Consider the following 19,837-nt stretch of genomic DNA (forward strand, 5'->3'; position numbering starts at 1 on the left):
AGCCCGTAAATGCAGCATCACTACACCGCAACCGTGCAATGCACACAGTTGCGGGGTAGTTGCAGTGCACCCCCATTCACCCTCGGTATACCTCCAGTTGCAGCCACAGCATGTGAACACCCCAGCTGCTGCCTCTGCAGCTAAAGGTAGAGAAGTTTGGGGTGGTAAAAACGTCTCAACCATGTGGTTTTACCGCCCCTTTGACATGTTAACAAGCCCTTGGTTCACATCTGTGCAGCTGCATGTAGGGCAGACCATTCATTTCAATGGGCTTCTGTACCCACAAAAATGCAGGGAAACAAGTCCCCAACCTTCTTCTTTTTTTTTTAATTGCACTGCAGCTAAAGCACCCGACATTTTCCAATGTGTGGGTGTACCATTAAGAATTAATGGTACCTCTAACGAGCAGAGCATTATTCTGTGTGTCAGGAATGAGCGCGATTTTGCGCGTGTTCTGCGACACACCATAATGTGAACCAAGCCTTGGACTGGGGTGCCTCAAGACTGAAAATACTTTTTAAGGGTGCCCCGACTGGAAAAAGGTTGAGAAACACTGGTCTATATAACAGCCTGTTATATATTTATAGACAGATAATTGGAGTCTTTTAAGCTTTACAAGCAATATCAGCAGTCAGTCAGCTCAGCCAGTAGCAGCACAAAGTTCATATTTCGCCACACCAGGCCTAAGGCCTTACTAATATCACTGCCAGAGAATAGCTGCAGACTGGGGGTGTGGGTGTAAAGAATTGGACTTCTTTATATTGATGGCTGAATTAGCAGGGAGTGCCAGGGACAGCGATGAGCAGAGCACAAGTAATTAGGGTGTGCTGCCTGGGCACACCCCGCATGTCAGTATTGCTGGCACAGCCTGGGCAGTGGGCGTGGGCACTGGGGCAGGTGGAGTTGATATAATTAATTGTACACAGTATTGCATTTGCTGGGCCTGCCTGGGCATGTGGAGCGGTTTTGTGGACTGTGTCACACAGTGTGACACTCCACCAGACCGCCCCACAGACATGCCCAGGCAGGCCCAGCAAATGCAATACTGTATACAATTATTAAAGGTTAAAGGAAATTTTTTTTTTAGCTAAATAGCTTCCTTTACCTTACTGCAGTACTGATTTCATGTCCTTATTGTTCGTTTTTGCTTTGAAGTAGCTGTAATTCTGCTGTGATCTCCACACTTCCTGCTTGTCTGGCTCCTTATAACCACAGTACTGGGAGCTTTCTCACGGTGGTCTAAGCTGTCATTACTGTGTGTCTAAAACTCCTCAGAACCAATCAGATTCATTTTAACCACTTCCCGACCTCCTCATGTACATTTACGTCGGCAGAATGGCACGGACAGGCACAATCACGTACCTGTACGTCCTCTGCTAGACGTGGGTGGGGGGTCCGATCGGGACCCCCCCGGTACATGCGGAGGTCGGGTACGCTCAGGGAGCGATCCGGAACGACGCCGCGGCTATTTGTTTATAGCCGCTCCGTCGCGATCGCTCCCTGGAGCTGAAGAATGGGGAGAGCCGTGTGTAAACACCTTTATAGGGGAGACACGATCGATGACGTCACTCCTACAGCCACACCCCCCTACACTAGTAAACACATACACAGTGATCCCTAACTCCTACAGCGCCCCCTGTGTTTAACTCCCAAACAGCAACTGTCATTTTCACAATAAACAATGCAATTTAAATGCATTTTTTGCTGTGAAAATGACAATTGTCCCAAAAATGTGTCAAAATTGTCCGAAGTGTCCGCCATAATGTCACAGTCACGAAAAAAATCGCTGATCGCCGCCATTAGTAGTAAAAAAAAAAACTATCCTCTATTTTGTAAACGCTATAAATTTTGCGCAAACCAACCGATAAACGATTATTTCGATTTTTTTTACCAAAAATAGGTAGAAGAATACGTATCGGCCTAAACTGAGGAAAAACATTTTTTTATATATGTTTTTGGGGGATATTTATCACAGCAAAAAGTAAAAAATATTGCATTTTTTTCAAAATTGTCGCTCTATTTTTGTTTATAGCGCAAAAAATAAATACCGCAGAGGTGATCAAATACCACCAAAAGAAAGCTCTATTTGTGGGGAAAAAAAGACGCCAATTTTGTTTGGGAGCCACGTCGCACGACCACGCAATTGTCTGTTAAAGCGACGCAGTCCCGAACTGTAAAAACCCCTTGGGTCTTTAGGCAGCATTTTGGTCCGGGGCTTAAGTGGTTAAAAACAAAACACTGCCCTGGATTTGTTTGTTTTTGTTCTGTGGGTCTCTTTACTTCACAGAAACATGAAACCAGTTTAAAACCGAAAGTGAAACTAGAGGCACATTATATGATTGAATTTAATCTATTTTTAAAAAGAATCAGTTAACTTTTATGTCTCTATACCCTGTAAACAGTCATTTCAGCAAAAAAAAAATGTTTCCTTTAGTAACCCTTTAATATCATCATCACACTCCACCTGCCCAGGCAGCAATACTGTACAATATAGATTCAGTGTGCCCTGCAGCAGTGTCACTCACACTGCACACTGAATCTCTATTGTACAGTATTGCTGCCTGGGCAGGTGGAGTGTGATGATGATATTAATAATTGTACACAGTACGAAACATCTTTGAAATTAAAGATGTTATAGAACGTAATTGCATTGTAGAATATAAAATAAAAAAATCTCAGTTACTTTGCCAATAAAGTAACTGAGTCACCAACTCAATTACTTTTTCGGACAAGTAACTTGTAATTGTAACTAATTACTTTTTTTAAAGGAAGATGAACAACACTGGTTCTCAACCGCGACCAACAGATCACTATCAGAATGATTGCAGAGGAAACGGGAATTACCAAGTCAATTGTTCATGAAATCGTGACTCAGGATTTGAACACCAGAAAGGACGCCATTTTGGTAGCGTGGATAACGCCCAAAGGACCACTACACCGGCTCTGAGCGCCATCCCACTAGAAGACTGTGTTCAATTGTAATATTTTCAATAAAATAATTTTTAAAGCATCATTCTCATTATTTTCTGGACACACCTCATATAGGGTTGCCGCCTTTTATTCAAATCAAACCTGAACATTTTAGCGCCGAACAGCAATTTTTTTTTTTTTTAATATAGTATATACATATATTTTGCTATTAAATAACATTTCTAATCACATTTCTTTTACTGTAAGGGGAGACTCTGCAGACTCTGATGTAAGGGAGAACTCTGGGGACTCTAATGTAAGGGTTGCTCTGGGAACTGATTTAAGGGGGGACACTGAGAACTCTGATGTACGAAGAGGACTCTGCTGTAAGGGGGAACACTGTGGCCTCTGGTGTAAAGGGGAACTCTGAGGTAAGGGGTACTCTGAGAACTATGATTTGCCTTATGCCGTGTACACATGATCGGTTTTTCCGATGAAAATAAAAAGTCAGATGGTCTTTTTTCATCGGATCATGTGTGGGCCCCATCTGACCATTTTCCATCGGTGTAAAAAAATAGAACATGTTTTAAATTTTTTCCGAATAGGAAATTCCGATCATCTGTTTGGAACTCCATCGGAAAAAAAATCCACGCATGCTCAGAATCAAGTCAATGCATGCTCGGAAGCATTGAACTTCATTTTTTTTCGGCTCGTCGTAGTGTTTTTTACGACACCACCTTTTGGACGGTGGGAATTTAGTCTGATCGCGTGTAGGCAAGACTGATAAAAGTCAGCTTCATCGGAATTTTATTCCATCGGAAATCCGATCGTGTGTACACGGCATTAGTGTTCTCACTCAGAGGCAGGAGAGAGAAGGGGGAGACTTCAGTCACAGACAGTGAGCACCTCTCATTCAGATGTATCTGAGGCTGCCAGACTTCCAATCTCCGGACCCCGATTTCTTTTTCGAGGCACAGCGCCAGGGATTGGAGGCCAGGGATTGGAGGGGGGGGCAGACAAGGAGGGGTAGGAGTGGGAGAAAGAGGTGCAGATTAAGCCCTCTCTCCTCTCCCATCTCTGTATTTTTTTTAGTGATGGGCAGTGTGAAAGAGTGTAACAGACACTCTCAGCTTAGCCGACTGCAGGCAGCAACCCTGCTGGGGACCCATAGTCCAGTCTAAATAATGTGTCCGGGTTTCAGGTAGTCTGAAACCTGGACACATGATTCCAAACCCCGAACTGTCCGGGTGAATCCCGGACAGGTGGTAACCCTAACCTCATATGTTCCATTATTGTAATATAAACTAAGCATTATTTTATACAATGCAGTATGGACAAACCCTTCATTGTTTATCTAGTAGCAGTTAGTCACATTCAGCTGGACTTGTTCTGTAATGTTGAAGACATTTTGTAGATTCTCTAAGCCACTTTTTTCATTGTAATGAGTGTCAGAAAGATCCCCCAACATGCACTCAGGTGACACCAACACCTTAACCACTTAAGGACCGCCTCCTGCACATATACGTCGGCAGAATGGCACGGCTGGGCACAAGCACATACAGGTACGTCCTCATTAAGTGCCCAGCCGTGGGTCGCGGGCGCGCACCCGCGACCCGGTCCGAAGCTCCATGACCCGCGGACCCGATCGCCGCTGGAGTCCCGCGATCGGTCCCCAGAGCTGAAGAACGGAGAGAGCCGCGTGTAAACACAGCTTCCCCGTTCTTCACTGTGGCGTGGCATCGATCGTGTGTTCCCGAATATAGGGAACTGTAATCAATGACGTCACACCTACAGCCACACCCCCCTACAGTTCGAAACACAGATGAGGTCACACTTAACCCCTTCAGCGCCCCCTTGTGGTTAACTCCCAAACTGCAATTGTCATTTTCACAGTAAACAATGCATTTTTAATGCATTTTTTGCTGTGAAAATGACAATGATCCCAAAAATGTGTCAAAATTGTCCGATGTGTTCCGCCATAATGTCGCAGTCACGAAAAAAGACGCTGATCGCCGCCATTAGTAGTAAAAAAAATAATTAATAAAAATGCAATAAAACTATCCCCTATTTTGTAAATGCTATAAATTTTGCGCAAACCAATAAAAAAAACGCTTATTAATTTTTTTTTACTTAAAATATATAGAAGAATACGTATCGGCCTAAACTGAGGAAAAACATTTTTTTATATATATATTTTTGGGGGATATTTATTACAGCAAAAAGTAAAAAATATTGCATTTTTTTCAAAATTGTCACTCTATTTTTGTTTATAGCGCAAAAAATAAAAACCGCAGAGGTGATCAAATACCACCAAAAGAAAGCTCTATTTGTGGGGGAAAAAGGACGCCAATTTTGTTTGGGAGCCACGTCGCACGACCGCGCAATTGTCAGTTAAAGCGACGCAGTGCCGAATCGCAAAAACTGTCCGGGTCCTTTACCTGCCTAAAGGTCCTGGTCTTAAGTGGTTAATCCAATCACCATTAGATGTGATGAGACAGATGTTGATTATCCAGCATGGGGGGTGTGAAAGGTGTGGAACCCCCCCCTGTTCTAGTTACATCATCCCATTGAGACACCAAGGATGGGACGATGTAACTAGAAGAGACGGCTCACACCATACTATAGCATTTCTATCCACACAGGTAGCATTGGCCCCTTCATCCAGTCACCATGGAATGTGAAGATGGTGATTGTCCAAGAACAGGGTGGGAGATGGAAAAGTTGTTGGACCCCCTCTTCTAGATACATCATCCAAATGTTGGGGTCAGGAAGCCTGCATAGGGGTTAGTTCCTCCACCGTGTCCACCAACAACAACCTAAACATGACTCTTCCAATTAAAGCTGAACTCAGAGAACACATAAAAATACCATTTGATGTATAACTAAACGTTTGTCAATTTTTTATTGCAGTCTGTTCCCCCGTTAAGGGGTCTCACCTTCTCTATTGGTCCTTTTTACTAGGGTTGTCCCGATACCGAGTATTTGCGGGAGTACTCGTACTCGCGCCAATACCCCCGATACTAAATAGAATATTTTCCCCCCCGCTGCTGCCGCCGCCGCATCGCGCCGCCGCATCGAAAGCCGCCGCATCGCACCGCCGCATGGGTTAAACGCCGTGCGGGAACATCACAGCTTTCATTTGAATAGCTGTAGTGTTCCCGCGCGTATAGACACTCCCCCTTGCCCGGGATTGGATGGGTGATCGTGATCTGTCCAATCCCGAGCAAGGGGGAGTGTCTATACGCACGGGCAAAACAGCTATTCAAATGAATGCTGTGATCTTCTCCATGCGGCGGCGGCGGCAAAGGTATGGGGGACATGGCTGGAGGGACATGGCTGGACTCGGGACATGGCTGGAGGGACATGGCTGGACTCGGGACATGGCTGGAGGGACATGGCTGGACTCGGGACATGGCTGGACTCGGGACATGGCTGGAGGGACATGGCTGGAGGGACATGGCTGGACTCGGGACATGGCTGGAGGGACATGGCTGGAATCGGGACATGGCTGGAGGGACATGGCTGGACTCGGGACATGGCTGGAGGGACATGGCTGGAGGGACATGGCTAGAGGGACATGGCTAGAGGGACATGGCTGGAGGGACATGGCTGGAGGGACATGGCTGGACTCGGGACATGGCTAGACTCGGGACATGGCTAGAGGGACATGGCTGGAGGGACATGGCTGGAGGGACATGGCTAGAGGGACATGGCTGGAGGGACATGGCTGGAGGGACATGGCTGGATGGCTAGAGGGACATGGCTGGAGGGACATGGCTGGAGGGACATGGCTGGATGGCTAGAGGGACATGGCTGGATGGCTGGAGGGACATGGCTGGAGTGACATGGCTAGAGGGACATGGCTGGATGACTGGAGGGACATGGCTAGAGGGACCTGGCTGGAGGGACATGGCTGGAGGGACATGGCTGGAGGGACATGGCTAGAGAGACATGGCTGGAGGGACATGGCTGGAGGGACATGGCTAGAGGGACATGGTTGGAGGGACATGGCTGGAGGGACATGGCTGGAGGGACATGGCTGGATGGCTGGAGGGACATGGCTGGAGGGACATGGCTAGAGGGACATGGCTGGAGGGACATGGCTAGAGGGACATGGCTGGAGGGACATGGCTGGAGGGACATGGCTAGAGGGACATGGCTGGAGGGACATGGCTGGATGGCTGGAGGGACATGGCTGGAGGGACATGGCTGGAGGGACATGGCTAGAGGGACATGGCTGGAGGGACATGGCTGGAGGGACATGGCTGGATGGCTGGAGGGACATGGCTGGATGGCTGGAGGGACATGGCTGGAGGGACATGGCTGGATGGCTGGAGGGACATGGCTAGAGGGACATGGCTGGAGGGACATGGCTGGATGGGTGGAGGGACATGGCTAGAGGGACATGACTGGAGGGACATGGCTGGATGGCTGGAGGGACATGGCTAGAGGGACATGGCTAGAGGGACATGGCTGGAGGGACATGGCTGGATGGCTGGAGGGACATGGCTGGAGGGACATGGCTAGAGGGACATGGCTGGAGGGACATGGCTGGAGGGACATGGCTGGATGGCTGGAGGGACATGGCTGGAGGGACATGGCTGCATATGTGAGGGACATGGCTGCATATGTGAGGGACATGGCTGCATATGTGAGGGACATGGCTAGAGGGACATGGCTGCAGGGACATGGCTGCATATGCGGGGGGACATGGCTGCATTTGGGGACACATTTAAAAAAAGTATCGGTATTCGGTATCGGCGACTACTTGAAAAAAAGTATCGGTACTTGTACTCGGTCCTAAAAAAGTGGTATCGGGACAACCCTACTTTTTACCATTATCATTGAAAGTAAAAGAAATGACCCAAATTTTGGGTTGTCCCCAGAAAAGTAATAGAAGGGGAATCTTCCAATGGGCACGCTAGTTCTGGTGACCTATGGGGGGTCCCCAAGAAATTCCCATGATTTACAGGAATTTCCTCTCACTTCCTGTTTGGCTATGGGACAGGAAGTGAAGGGTAAATCTCCACAATGGGACACAGATGGTTAAAAAAAAATCTGACGGGGGTTATAACCCTCCCTTTATCTGTCCAAAATAAAATTAAAAGTTTTGCCCATAGTTCCATTTTAATGCAATTATGTATTAATAAAAAAGCTTTTTTTTTCTACATAGAACTGTTGTATATATCTGAATTTGTCCTGTAATTACATACACAGCAGCATGGGGGGGGGGGGGAGGGGCAGCACTCTGAGCCAATTAGAGCTTTACACATTTGTACACTTCATTTTGATCTGTTACATATACACATGAAAGAATATTGTTATAGTTATTCAATAAGTGTATAAATCACCTGTGAATCCTGCCAGAAATCCAGTGCTGTCCTGTGCACTCTGCAGTCTGATATTAACCGCTTCCAGTCCGGGCCAATTCTGACATTCCTCTCCTATATGTAAAAATCAGCATTGCTTTGCTAGAAAACTGCTTAGCGCTCCCAAACATTATATATTGTTTTAAGCAGAGGCCCTAGAGAATAAAATGGAGGGTGTTGAAATTTTTATATTTGCACAGCATTTTTTTAAATGCAAATAAAAAAATAAAAAACATAATAAATTTTAAAACACACACAATTTTAAAACACAATATATTACCCATATGGTAAAATATAAAAGATGATGTTATGCTGAGTAAATAGATACCCAACATGTCACGCTTTAAAACTGCGTACGCTTGTGGAACAGCGGCAAAAAACGACAGTAACTAAAAATCTACAGTGTGCAGTACTATGAGTGAGTGGTGTCACCCCAGGACAGGAAGTGTGTTACTGGCAGGATCTCTAGGTAAAAATAAAAAAGAATAAAAAAACATCTGAAAAAAGAAAACTAATGCAGTCAGCACATTTAATGATTGGCAAGCTGCAATATTGTATATTACATTTTCTGAAAATTTTGAATAATCATTCAAATCATAATCAATGATAATATCTCCTAGTCTTATCATAACCACTAACACTTAATGAACCCCTGAAAACCCCAAATCTTATTATTGTCACTATAAGAGAATAAATCACACTTCCCTGTGCTGAGATCTCTCAATGCTGTGATTGGTTGTGTTGGGAACCTTTAGATTTATGACATCTGGAATATGAATCTACTGCATTATTCTGTTGGTTAAATATCATCAGATTCATATTTCTGTGATGTCAACAGATTTGGGCAGATTTTCTGTTATATTATTATTTCTCACGTCGCCCCTCACCCCCAGATATTGTTATAGAACCTTTTCCTACACGTAACCCGGCATGGAGGGGCTCAGTGAAGGTGGTGGTGAAGGTGTGGAGGTGTCTGATCGGGTCACACAGATCATAAAAGGACAGCTGCCCGGCCTCATAATCCACAGAGATCCTGACTCTGTTACTGGAGAGATTGGGAGATATTCTCATCTGTTTTTTGTCATGTCTTAGAGAACACTCACCTCTATACCTGCACAAACCCCAGGACTTATTATTATATCCAATCAGTGACTGCACTCCTCCCCTCTCTATACTGGGATAACACATCCCGACTCTGTAATTTTCTGACTCCCTGACATCCACTTCCCAGTAATATCGCCCCGAGGAAAATCTCTGACTGCTTAATACCTGGGGCCACCCCTGAAATCTCTCCGGTGTTTCTGGACGTTTCTGCTTTATATCTGACCTGGATACAGTTTTCATGTCATCTGATATCTGTAGATAATTATGAGCTGTGTTCACATCCAGTAATATGTCTGAAGCTTCCTGTATATAGAAGAATACATTTACCTCTTTTATCATATCAGATAACCCTGTGTGTAATGTGTGTGAGATTCCAGACACATCCAGATCTCCTCCATCATGGAGGAGTGTATCATGTCTCTCTCTGTCCTCATTATCTCCCTCCTCAGTATCACACAAGTCCCCTGTGTCTGATTCCTGTAGGACAGTCAGTGGGTCAGTCATGTTACACAGCTTCTCAATGTCCTCCATCTTCCTGGACAGATCCTCCTTCTTTATTTCCAGCTGATGGATCAGATCAGACAATGAGATCCGCTCTTCCTGGCTGGAGATGTTCCTCCGGACTCTCTTCTCCAGGTCCTTCAGATGTCTCCTGAGCTCTATGAACAGGGCAGTGACTCTCTCTGATTTTTCTTGTACTTTTCTCCTGCAATCCTGCAGACTCTGGACTCTTTTCTCCGTCTCCTCTCTCTCTGTCATCAGTTTCTGCAGAACATTTCTCAGTTCCTGTTTTTTATTCTCAGAGGCCTCATCCAGAGTCTCCACCTTGTGTCCCCGGTGTTCTCCGGCCAAACTGCAGGACACACAGATACAGGCAGAGTCCTCAGTGCAGTAATATTTAAGAAGTTCTCTATGGATGGAGCATTTTCTGTTCTCCATGGAAGTGGTGGGATCAGTTAGGACATGTTCTGGTGCCTTGCTGTGGACTCTCAGGTGATTATCACACAGAGAAGCTTCACAATGCAGACAGGATCTAACAGCAGGTACAGGAGAGTGATAGCAATAAGTACAGAAGATTCCAGTCTTCCCTTCTTCCAGCTGAGTAGATCGGAAAGTCTCCACTATGTTACGTAGTGTTATGTTCCTGTGCAGTACAGGCCGATCCCGGAACTCTTCTCTGCACTCAGGACAGGAATAACCTCCAGACCCCCCCTGTGTATCCAACACACGATCAATACAGACCCGGCAGAAGTTGTGACCACATCTCAGGTTTACAGGATCTGTATATGTGGTCAGACAGACGGAACAGTCCAGCTCCTGTCTCAGATCAGCAGACGCCATCGCTGACAGCAGAAGAGAGAAATGAAACTAAAAAGTCTCCGACAAGGAAAATCTAAAGGGCGTCTCACATTCCTCGGCACAGGGAGGGGCTGAGCTGGTCTTGCAGCTTTTATCTTGAGGAAGTTTGTGGAGAAATAAATGTTTATATTGAAGGTATATGTCCTACATGTTGATACACATTGTACTGATTTGGAGCTTTAAATGACTTCTGCAGACGAGGCACAAAACTAAGTTATATAATGCAGTGTGATAGATATTTGCATGTTGAGGCTTTTTGTGTTTAGGGGAAAATTATTTCCAACGGTAAAAGAAACCTGTCCTGAGAGATATACAAGAGCGTCTCAAAAAATGGGAATATCATCAAAAAGTTCATTTATTTCAATAATTAAATAAAAAAAAAATTAAACTCATATATTATATAGATCCATTACACACAGAGAGTTATATACAGTATATGACAAAAGTAAGTACACCCCTCATATTTCTGTAAATCTTTTCTTCTATCTTTTCATGTGACAACACTGAAGAAATGACACTTTGCTACAATGTTGTGTAGTGAGTGTACAGCTTGTATAACAGTGTAAATTTGCTGTCCCCTCAAAATAACTCAACACACAGCCATTAACCACTTAAGGACCGATATACGTCGGCAGAATGGCACGGCTGGGCACATCAACGTATAGGTACGTTGTCCTTTAAGTCCAGCCGTGGGGTCGCTCCCGCATGCTCCCGCGACCCGGTCCGAAGCTCTGTGACTGTAACCACGGGACTCGCGGACCCGATCGCCGCTGGAGTCCCGCAATCGGTCCCCAGAGCTGAAGAACGGGGAGAGCCGCGTGTAAACACGGCTTCCCCGTTCTTCACTGTGGCGGCATCATCGATCGTGTCATCCCTTTTATAGGGGGACACAATCAATGACGTCACACCTACAGCCACACCCCCCTACAGTTGTAAACACACTTCAGGTCACACATAACCCCATCAGCGCCCCCTTGTGGTTAACTCCCAAACTGCAATTGTAATTTTCACAGTAAACAATGCATTTTAAATGCATTTTTTGCTGTGAAAATGACAATGGTCCCAAAATTTTGTCACAAGTGTCCGCCATAATGTCGCAGTCACGAAAAAAATTGCTTATTGCCGCCATTAGTAGTAAAAAATTATTTTTTATAAAAATGCAGTAAAACTATCCCCTTTTTTGTAAACGCTATGAATTTGGCTCAAACCAACCGATAAACGCTTATTGCATTTTTTTTTTTACCAAAAATAGGTAGAAGAATACGTATCGGCCTAAACTGAGGAAAAAAAAAATATATATATTTTTTGGGAAATTTATTATAGCAAAAAGTAAAAAATATTGAACTTTTTTCAAAATTGTCGCTCTATTTTTGTTTATAGCGCAAAAAATAAAAACCACAGAGGTGATCAAATACCACCAAAAGAAAGCTCTATTTGTGGGGAAAAAAGGACGCCAATTTTGTTTGGGAGCCATGTCGCACGACCGCGCAATTGTCAGTTAAAGCGACACAGTGCCGAATCGCAAAAAGGGGCAAGGTCCTTTAGCTGCATTTTGGTCCGGGTCTTAAGTGGTTAATGTCTAAACCGCTGGCAACAAAAGTGAGTACACCCCTAAGTAAAAATTTCCAAATTTGGCCCAAAGTGTCAATATTTTGTGTGGCCACCATTATTTTCCAGCACTGCCTTAACCCTCTTGGGCATGGAGGTCACCAGAGCTTCACAGGTTGTCACTGGAGTCCTCTTCCCCTCCTCCATGATGACATCACAGAGCTGGTGGATGTTAGAGACCTTGCGCTCCTCCACCTTCCCTTTGAGGAGCCCCACAGATGATCAATAGGGTTTAGGTCTGGAGACATGATTGGCCAGTCCATTACCTTTATGCCGCGTACACACGATCGGGAATTCCGACAAGAAAACCGTGGATTTTTTTTCTGACGGAATGTTGGCTCAAACTTGTGTTGCGTACACACGGTCACACAAATCTTGTCGGAAATTCCAACCGCCAAGAACGCGGTGACGTACGTCGAGCCGAGATCAACGAGGTTTAATAGGCAGTTCGGCTCTTCTGCTTGATTCTGAGCGTGTGTGTTTTTTGTGCGTCGGAAATTCCATACAGACGAGTGGATTTTCCAATAGAAACTTCTTCCGATGGAAAAATAGAGAACCTGCTCTCAATCTTTTGTTGGCGGAAATTCCGACAGAAAAAGTCCGATGGAGCCTACACACGGTCGGAATTTCCGACAAAAAGCTCACATCTGACTTTTCTTGTCGGGATTTCCGATCGTGTGTACGCGGCATTACCCTCAGCTTCAGTGATCATCTTGGAGGAGTGTTTGGGGTCGTTATCATGTTGGAATACTGCCCTGCGGCCCAGTCTCTGGAGGGAGGGGATCATTCTCTGCTTCAATATGTCACAGTACATGTCGGCATTCATGGTTCCCTCAATGATCTGTAGCTCCCCACAGGGCCGTCTTTAATAATGACTGGACCCTGGTCAAACGTTTTCTTGGGCCCCGTCTTCCATGCAATTTCGCTCTCCGCATGCTTTGAGACATACAATAAATAGATTCAAAATCAGTTTACTGAATCAGATCAGGCAGTGATTGCAATTGGTTGCCAGAGGTTACAGTGTATCATCATTACCACTCACTGACTGGCTGCTAGAGGTTACAGCACACATTATGTCTCACTGTTTATTTTTTAGAGGTTACAGCACAGGACTTCTGCTTGTTGATTGGTTGCTAGAGATTACTGTACATTATTACTGCTCACTGACTGATTGCTAGAGGTTACTGGACATCCATACCACTGACTGATTGGTTGTTAGAGGTTACTGCACATTATTACTGCACACCGATTGGTTCCTAGAGGTTACTGCATATCCTTACCGCACAATGATTGGTTGCAAGAGGTTAGTGCACAGCATTACTGCTCACTGATTGGTTGCTAAAGGTTACAGCACATCATCTCCTCACTGCCTGCACACCATGGACTGGGGAGGTGAGGGGACCCATCAATAGACATAAAACTCCTAGGACTCCTGGCATCAGTGGCAATGGGGGAGGGGGGGCTGGAAGTGGTGGGGGATGGGATTAGTTAGGAGGCAGTACACTGTGGCAAATTCTGAATCATGTAGAGCAAAGCTGGAAATCTTTGGCAAGTATATAGTGGGGGATTCTACCAATGTAATGGGGGATTTACACTGACCACCAATGTGAGGGGGATTTACACTGACCACCAATGTGAGGGGGATTTACACTGACCACCAATGTGAGGGGGATTTACACTGACCATCAATGTGAGGGGGGATTTACACTGACCACCAATGTGAGGGGGATTTACACTGACCACCAATGTGAGGGGGATTTACACTGACCATCAATGTGAGGGGAGATTTTCACTGACCACCATGTAATAATGGGGTATTTTACGCCACTCACCAATAGAAAGGAGGGATTTCTGCACTGACACCAATGTAATAAGAGCATTTACACCAACCACCAGTGTAAGGGGGAATATACAACGACCTCCATGTAAGGGGGAATTTACACTGACAGCTATTGTCAAGGAGATTTGTACTGACCACCAATGTAAGGTGACACTTCTACTGCGACCACCAATGTTAGGGGAGATTTACACTGACCACCAATGTAAAGGGAAATGTACACTGATGACCAATGTAATGAAGAACTTACACTGACAATCAATGTAATGGGGGATTTTACCGCAACAGCCAATAAAGGGGGATTTCTACACTGGCCACAAATGTAAGGGGGATTTACACTCACCACCAATTTAAAGGGGGCTTCTACATGGACCACCAATGTAAACTGACCACAAATTTAAGTTTGGATTTTTTTTAACAATTACCAATATAAAGAGGAGTTTCTACACTGACCACCAATGTAATGGGGATTTACACTGACCACCAATGTAAGGGGGACCTTCACACTGGCCACTAGTGTGAATGAAAGGATTGTACACAAAGCCCCAATGTAAGGAGAAGATTCACACTGACCACCAATGTAACTGAGACATAGAGGGCCAGATTCTCATAGAATCGGCGGCGGCGTAGTGTAAGCCATTTACACCACACCACCGCAACTTACTGGAGCAAGTGCCGTATTCTCCAAGCTCTTGCTCCGTAATTTGCGGCGGCGTAGTGTAAATGGCCCGGCGTAAGGCCGCGTAATTCAAAGGGGGCGGCTTGTATTCAAATTAAGCGCGCCCCCGCGCCGATCGAACTGCGCATGCACCGGGCGGAAAAAATAGCCCAGTGCACATGCTCCAGCTCACGATGGAAAACGTCAATGACGCCGACGTGAGCGTCATTGACGTAAAATTGTATTCGCGGACGACTTAGTAAAACAACGTAACCGACGGAAAAAGACGACCCCATACTTAACATGGCATACGGTGGACTGGCGTAAGGTTACCCCTCATATAGCAGGGGTATCCTTAGGCTTACGGAAACAATGTAAACTACGACGACGCGGCGCAAATTCGTTCGGGAATCGGCGTATCAGGCTCATTTGCATAGTCAAATGAGAACTGAACGTAAACGCCACCTAGCGGCCGGCGTAGAATTACATCTAAGATCCGACGGTGTAAGTGACTTACACCTGTCGGATCTACACCGTATCTATGCGAAAATGATTTTAGGAATCATACGCATAGATACCCGGGGCCAAAAACAGAGATACGATGGTGTTTCCTGAGATACACCGTCGCATCTCTTCTGAGAATCTGAGCCTGCGTTCACATTTGTGTGTGTTGGGAACATAGGCGTGCGCAGCCTATCGCATTAGGGTGTGCACAACAAAGCTCAAACACGCGTGTGTGTGTATATATATATATATTGTAGTAGTGTGGTACCCCAGGGGTGTGGTGACCCAGGGTTTTCAACTGGACTGGTTGAGGGGCTCTAGGAAGATTGCAGTTTACAGAGGAAACTGGCATTCCAGTTTCCTCCATTGTTAATAAAATCCCCAGTCCTGGGTTCAGGCTTCAGGCTGGGTTCACACTACTACACTACTTTCATCTTACTTTGCTCTGCTACATTGGTCCTACATTATTCCTACATTGGTCCTACATCCATCCTACTTTCATGAACAGGATACTACTTTGGTCCGACTTCAATGATATTCAATGGGCCTGAAGTAGGATCAATGTAGGACCAAAAGTAGTACAGGGAGCATTTTCAAAGTCGGACCGACTTGTGTAGGACGCTACAAGACGCTCTCATAGGGAAACATTGAACACAGAGCAAAGTAGGATGAAAGTAGTGTAGTAGTGTGAATGAAGCCTTAGAGCTGATCAGCACACTGATTGTGCAGGTGTGTGGGCCTGATAGGAGACTCAGGACCAGCATTCTGGGCTCCACCCTCCCGAGGAGTCCAGGCTTGGAAGGGAGAACCCAGAGAGTGCAGGTGTGCACGGAAGTAGCTAGAGAGCTGGAGAGTGCATGACTAGTGTAGATTCAATGTGCCCCTCCATGACTCAGGTAGCCTGGATACCCTGAATTGGACCATTAACGACACTAACCCATACCACCCCCTCTTATGCTAAATTAAAGAAACTGAGGCAACACCTGAGATTGGAGAATAATTGGCCATAGCAGCCGTAACTTTTATTAACACATTTTACATAACAAGAATTTTGTTAACTTTTTCATTATTTTAAAATATATAAATATAATACATTTTCAAACAGCCATATAAAAAATGGCAACCATACACAGACATGTGGTCCAAGGAAGTAACACACCTAACATTTTACACCATTTTACACCATTCTCCTGCGGGACAAAAACAAACCCCAGCCGCCAGCCTTAAAGGCATAGCAACACCCCCTATCCCGCAGTACACCAATTCCCGTGTTCCAGCGGACACCATTCCGGTGGAATACGGAGGGGGTCCATAACCGCTGGACCCCCACACTTCCGTCTTAATTGTTCCTTTCTTTGACCTCCTGGACCACCTGACACCGCCACAGCCTGAGAGGTTAACCCCTTATCCTCGAGGGCCACCCCACACCCGCAGGGCCCTACGGATTCCATCCTCCAACCCCAAGGTCCATAGATCAATCCCTATGTCCGATAGGTGAACTCCGTCCCCCCTGTGAAACAAACCCACATCCTTCTCCAACTCAGAGTGCCGAATAACTATTCCTCCGTTACGTGCCACAAACCTCCCCACCACTTGATTGACCTTTATCCTAGCCTTGTTCAGCCTATCCACTGATCTAGCCGTCCGCCAAGCCGTCCTAACCACCATATCTGACCATACTACGATTAACCCTGGGAATGACATTCTCAGGGACATAAAGTCCGCCTTAATTGCCAGTATCAGCTCCCCCATCGGCCGGACACCCAAATCATTCCCCCCTACATGCAAAACCAGCACATCTGGGGGGCGATCGAGCCGGGCGTAATGGCTGACTTCAGGAACCACCCTGCTCCATTCCATCCCCCGAAAACCCAGCCAGCGAACCCATGCCTCCCGCCTAGAAATGCCCAGTTGCCTGCCATCCGGTCGGGCGTCGGCTCTCCTGGCACCCCAGAACACGTAGGAGTGCCCCAAAATCCATACGAGGCACGGGAAGCTGTCATCTGTAATAAAAATAATTTTTTGTAGCTATATAACACCAACCTTCGTCTTAACCTTACCCTTCCCCACGCATCACCCTTAATCATTCAGCAAATGTGGACGCACATAGGAGCGGAATCTCCTAGATTCCCACCTGCCTATTTTTCTAACGGCCGCCTCATCCAACCCGCACCGCGCAGCCTCGGTGGCCGCCCCGATGCGGAAGGAGTGCGAAGCATACCGTTTTCCGTCATACCCCGCTGCACACAAGCATTTTCTGAACACCTGTACAAACTGAAATTTTGATAAAAACGTCCCATCCCTGTGTGTAAAAAATGCCCCCAGCCCTATCGGGCGAACGCACACAAACTCCCCAACAGTTCTAACCGGACACACCTCGGAACCCGGTAATGCATAAAGCACCACCCGTGTTCCCCTCCCCACCTGGTCCGTCTTGGACCGGCGCAACATGATCACCACCCTGTCACCCTCCACTCGCACATCTTGAAAACCGAATCCACCCTCCACCGATTTTGACGGGCTAACCAATTCACCCAACCGAAAAGCCCCAAAAAACGCCACCGCAAAAACCGCCCGAAAAAGGATCCCCTCATAAACCGACGAACACACCTCCCCCAGCTTGCCGCATATCGCTTGAAGCACTGCGAACGACACCGGTCGACGCAAATCCCTCCGCACCTTACCCCGCCGGTATCCTTTCACCGTTTGTTTAACCCAAAAATTCTTTGTAAAATCTTGCAACCCCTGTAATTTAAAGAGGAATGCGAGCCCCGCCAGCTTGCGTTCAATGGCGGAAACAGACCCCCCATCTTCCATGTGCCTAGAAACGAAATACAGCACTAACCAACTGCCTTCCTTCCCCCTACCCCCCAAATCAACCCCAACCTGTCGCAGGAAATCAAACCACTCCACCCAGACTCTGGAGTACGCCGTCCACGTCGCCCCACTCACCGACCGTTGGATCCAACGCGCGGCAAGTCCAAAGCAGTGTCCCAAAGCCACGCCGGGCAAGGCACCCCGGTCCGCTCTGCCGTAGGAGCCAACTCCCTGAACCTGCCCCACTGAAAACGAGACAGAGAGTCAGCGAGCGTGTTGTCTACCCCCGGTATGTGCACCGCATATAGAAATACATTAAACTGCAGACACCGTAGTACCAAATGTCTCAGCAACCGGACCACCGGCAATGAGGAAGCGGAGATCCGGTTGATGACCTGCACTACCCCCATATTGTCGCAATTTAGCCTCACCTTCAAATTTTTCCACTCTTCCCCCCACAATTCCATTGCCAGAACCACTGGAAACAACTCCAGCAGTACTAAGTTCTTGAGGAAACCCGCCTTCCTCCATGAATCAGGCCAAGGTTCCGCACTCCAACGGCCCCGAAAAAAGGCCCCGTACCCCATCGACCCAGCCGCGTCCGTGACTAAGTCCAAGTCGAAATTACTAACCGGCCCCTCCATCCAAACCGACCGCCCATTAAACGTTTCCAGAAACGTGTGCCATACTCTCAGGTCCTCCTTCAGTTCCCTGGTCAATCTTATGAAATGCCTAGGCGATTTCACCCCTGCGGTGGCTGCCGACAGCCGTCGGCAAAACACCCTCCCCATGGGTATGATCCGACACGCAAAATTGAATTTTCCCAGTAATGATTGCAATTCCCTTAGTGTGACCTTGTTGCGCCCCAAAAAATCCCGAATCGCCAGCCTAAGATTCTCCACCTTGTCCGGCGGCAACCGGCACTCCATTGCCTGGGAATCGATCACAATCCCCAGAAAACTGAGCTCCGTAGTAGGGCCTTCCGTCTTGTCCGCCGCCAAGGGGACCCCAAATCTTCCCGCAATGTGCTGCAATGTCGCCAATAGAATCGCACACACCCTGGAGGAAGGGGGTCCCACGCACAAGAAGTCATCCAAATAGTGGACCACAGAGTCCACCCTAGCCACGTCCCTGACCACCCATTCCAAGAAGGAACTGAACGTTTCAAAAAACGCACATGAAATGGAGCAACCCATGGGCAGACACCGATCCACATAAAATTCCTCCTGCCACCGGCAGCCCAACAGGCGAAAACTGTCTGGGTGTACCGGCAACAATCGGAAAGCGGCTTCAATGTCCGATTTTGCCATAAGTGCCCCTTTTCCATACCTCCGCACCCAGCTCACCGCAGCATCAAATGACGTGTATGACACCGTACATGCTTCCGGGTCAATGGCATCGTTCACCGACCCCCCTTTTGGAAAAGAGAGGTGGTGAATGAGGCGGAATTTGTTGGGTTCCTTCTTGGGCACCACCCCCAGCGGGGAAACCACCAAATCCCGTATCGGTTGTTCCTTAAATGGCCCCCCCATCCGCCCCAGCAACACCTCCTTTCTCAATTTTTCCGTAACTACCTCCGGGTGTTCCAAAGCGGATCGCAAATTCCTTGCCAGCGGAGGCGCTGTCGACAAGGTACACGGTATGCGAAACCCCTCCGTAAAACCCGAAGTT

At 46.8% G+C, this 19,837-nt stretch overlaps 1 protein-coding gene across 1 annotated transcript; it reads right to left on the reverse strand.

The window, feature by feature from the left end:
• Nucleotides 1-8,790: 8,790 nt before the first annotated feature.
• Nucleotides 8,791-10,971, reverse strand: LOC120941619 (E3 ubiquitin-protein ligase TRIM39-like). Its single transcript, XM_040355150.1, has one exon. It carries the CDS (start codon nt 10,722-10,724, stop codon nt 9,144-9,146), a length of 1,581 nt encoding a protein of 526 aa, XP_040211084.1. The 5' UTR covers nt 10,725-10,971; the 3' UTR covers nt 8,791-9,143.
• Between the last annotated feature and the right edge of the window lie 8,866 nt (nt 10,972-19,837).

Source organism: Rana temporaria, chromosome 5 (genome assembly GCF_905171775.1).
Source record: "Rana temporaria chromosome 5, aRanTem1.1, whole genome shotgun sequence".
In the NCBI taxonomy this organism is placed as follows: domain Eukaryota; kingdom Metazoa; phylum Chordata; class Amphibia; order Anura; family Ranidae; genus Rana; species Rana temporaria.

Coding starts and splice junctions, on each gene's coding strand:
- LOC120941619 (XM_040355150.1), bottom strand. CDS start 10,724: ATGGCGTCTGCTGATCTGAGACAGGAGCTGGACTGTTCCGTCTGTCTG.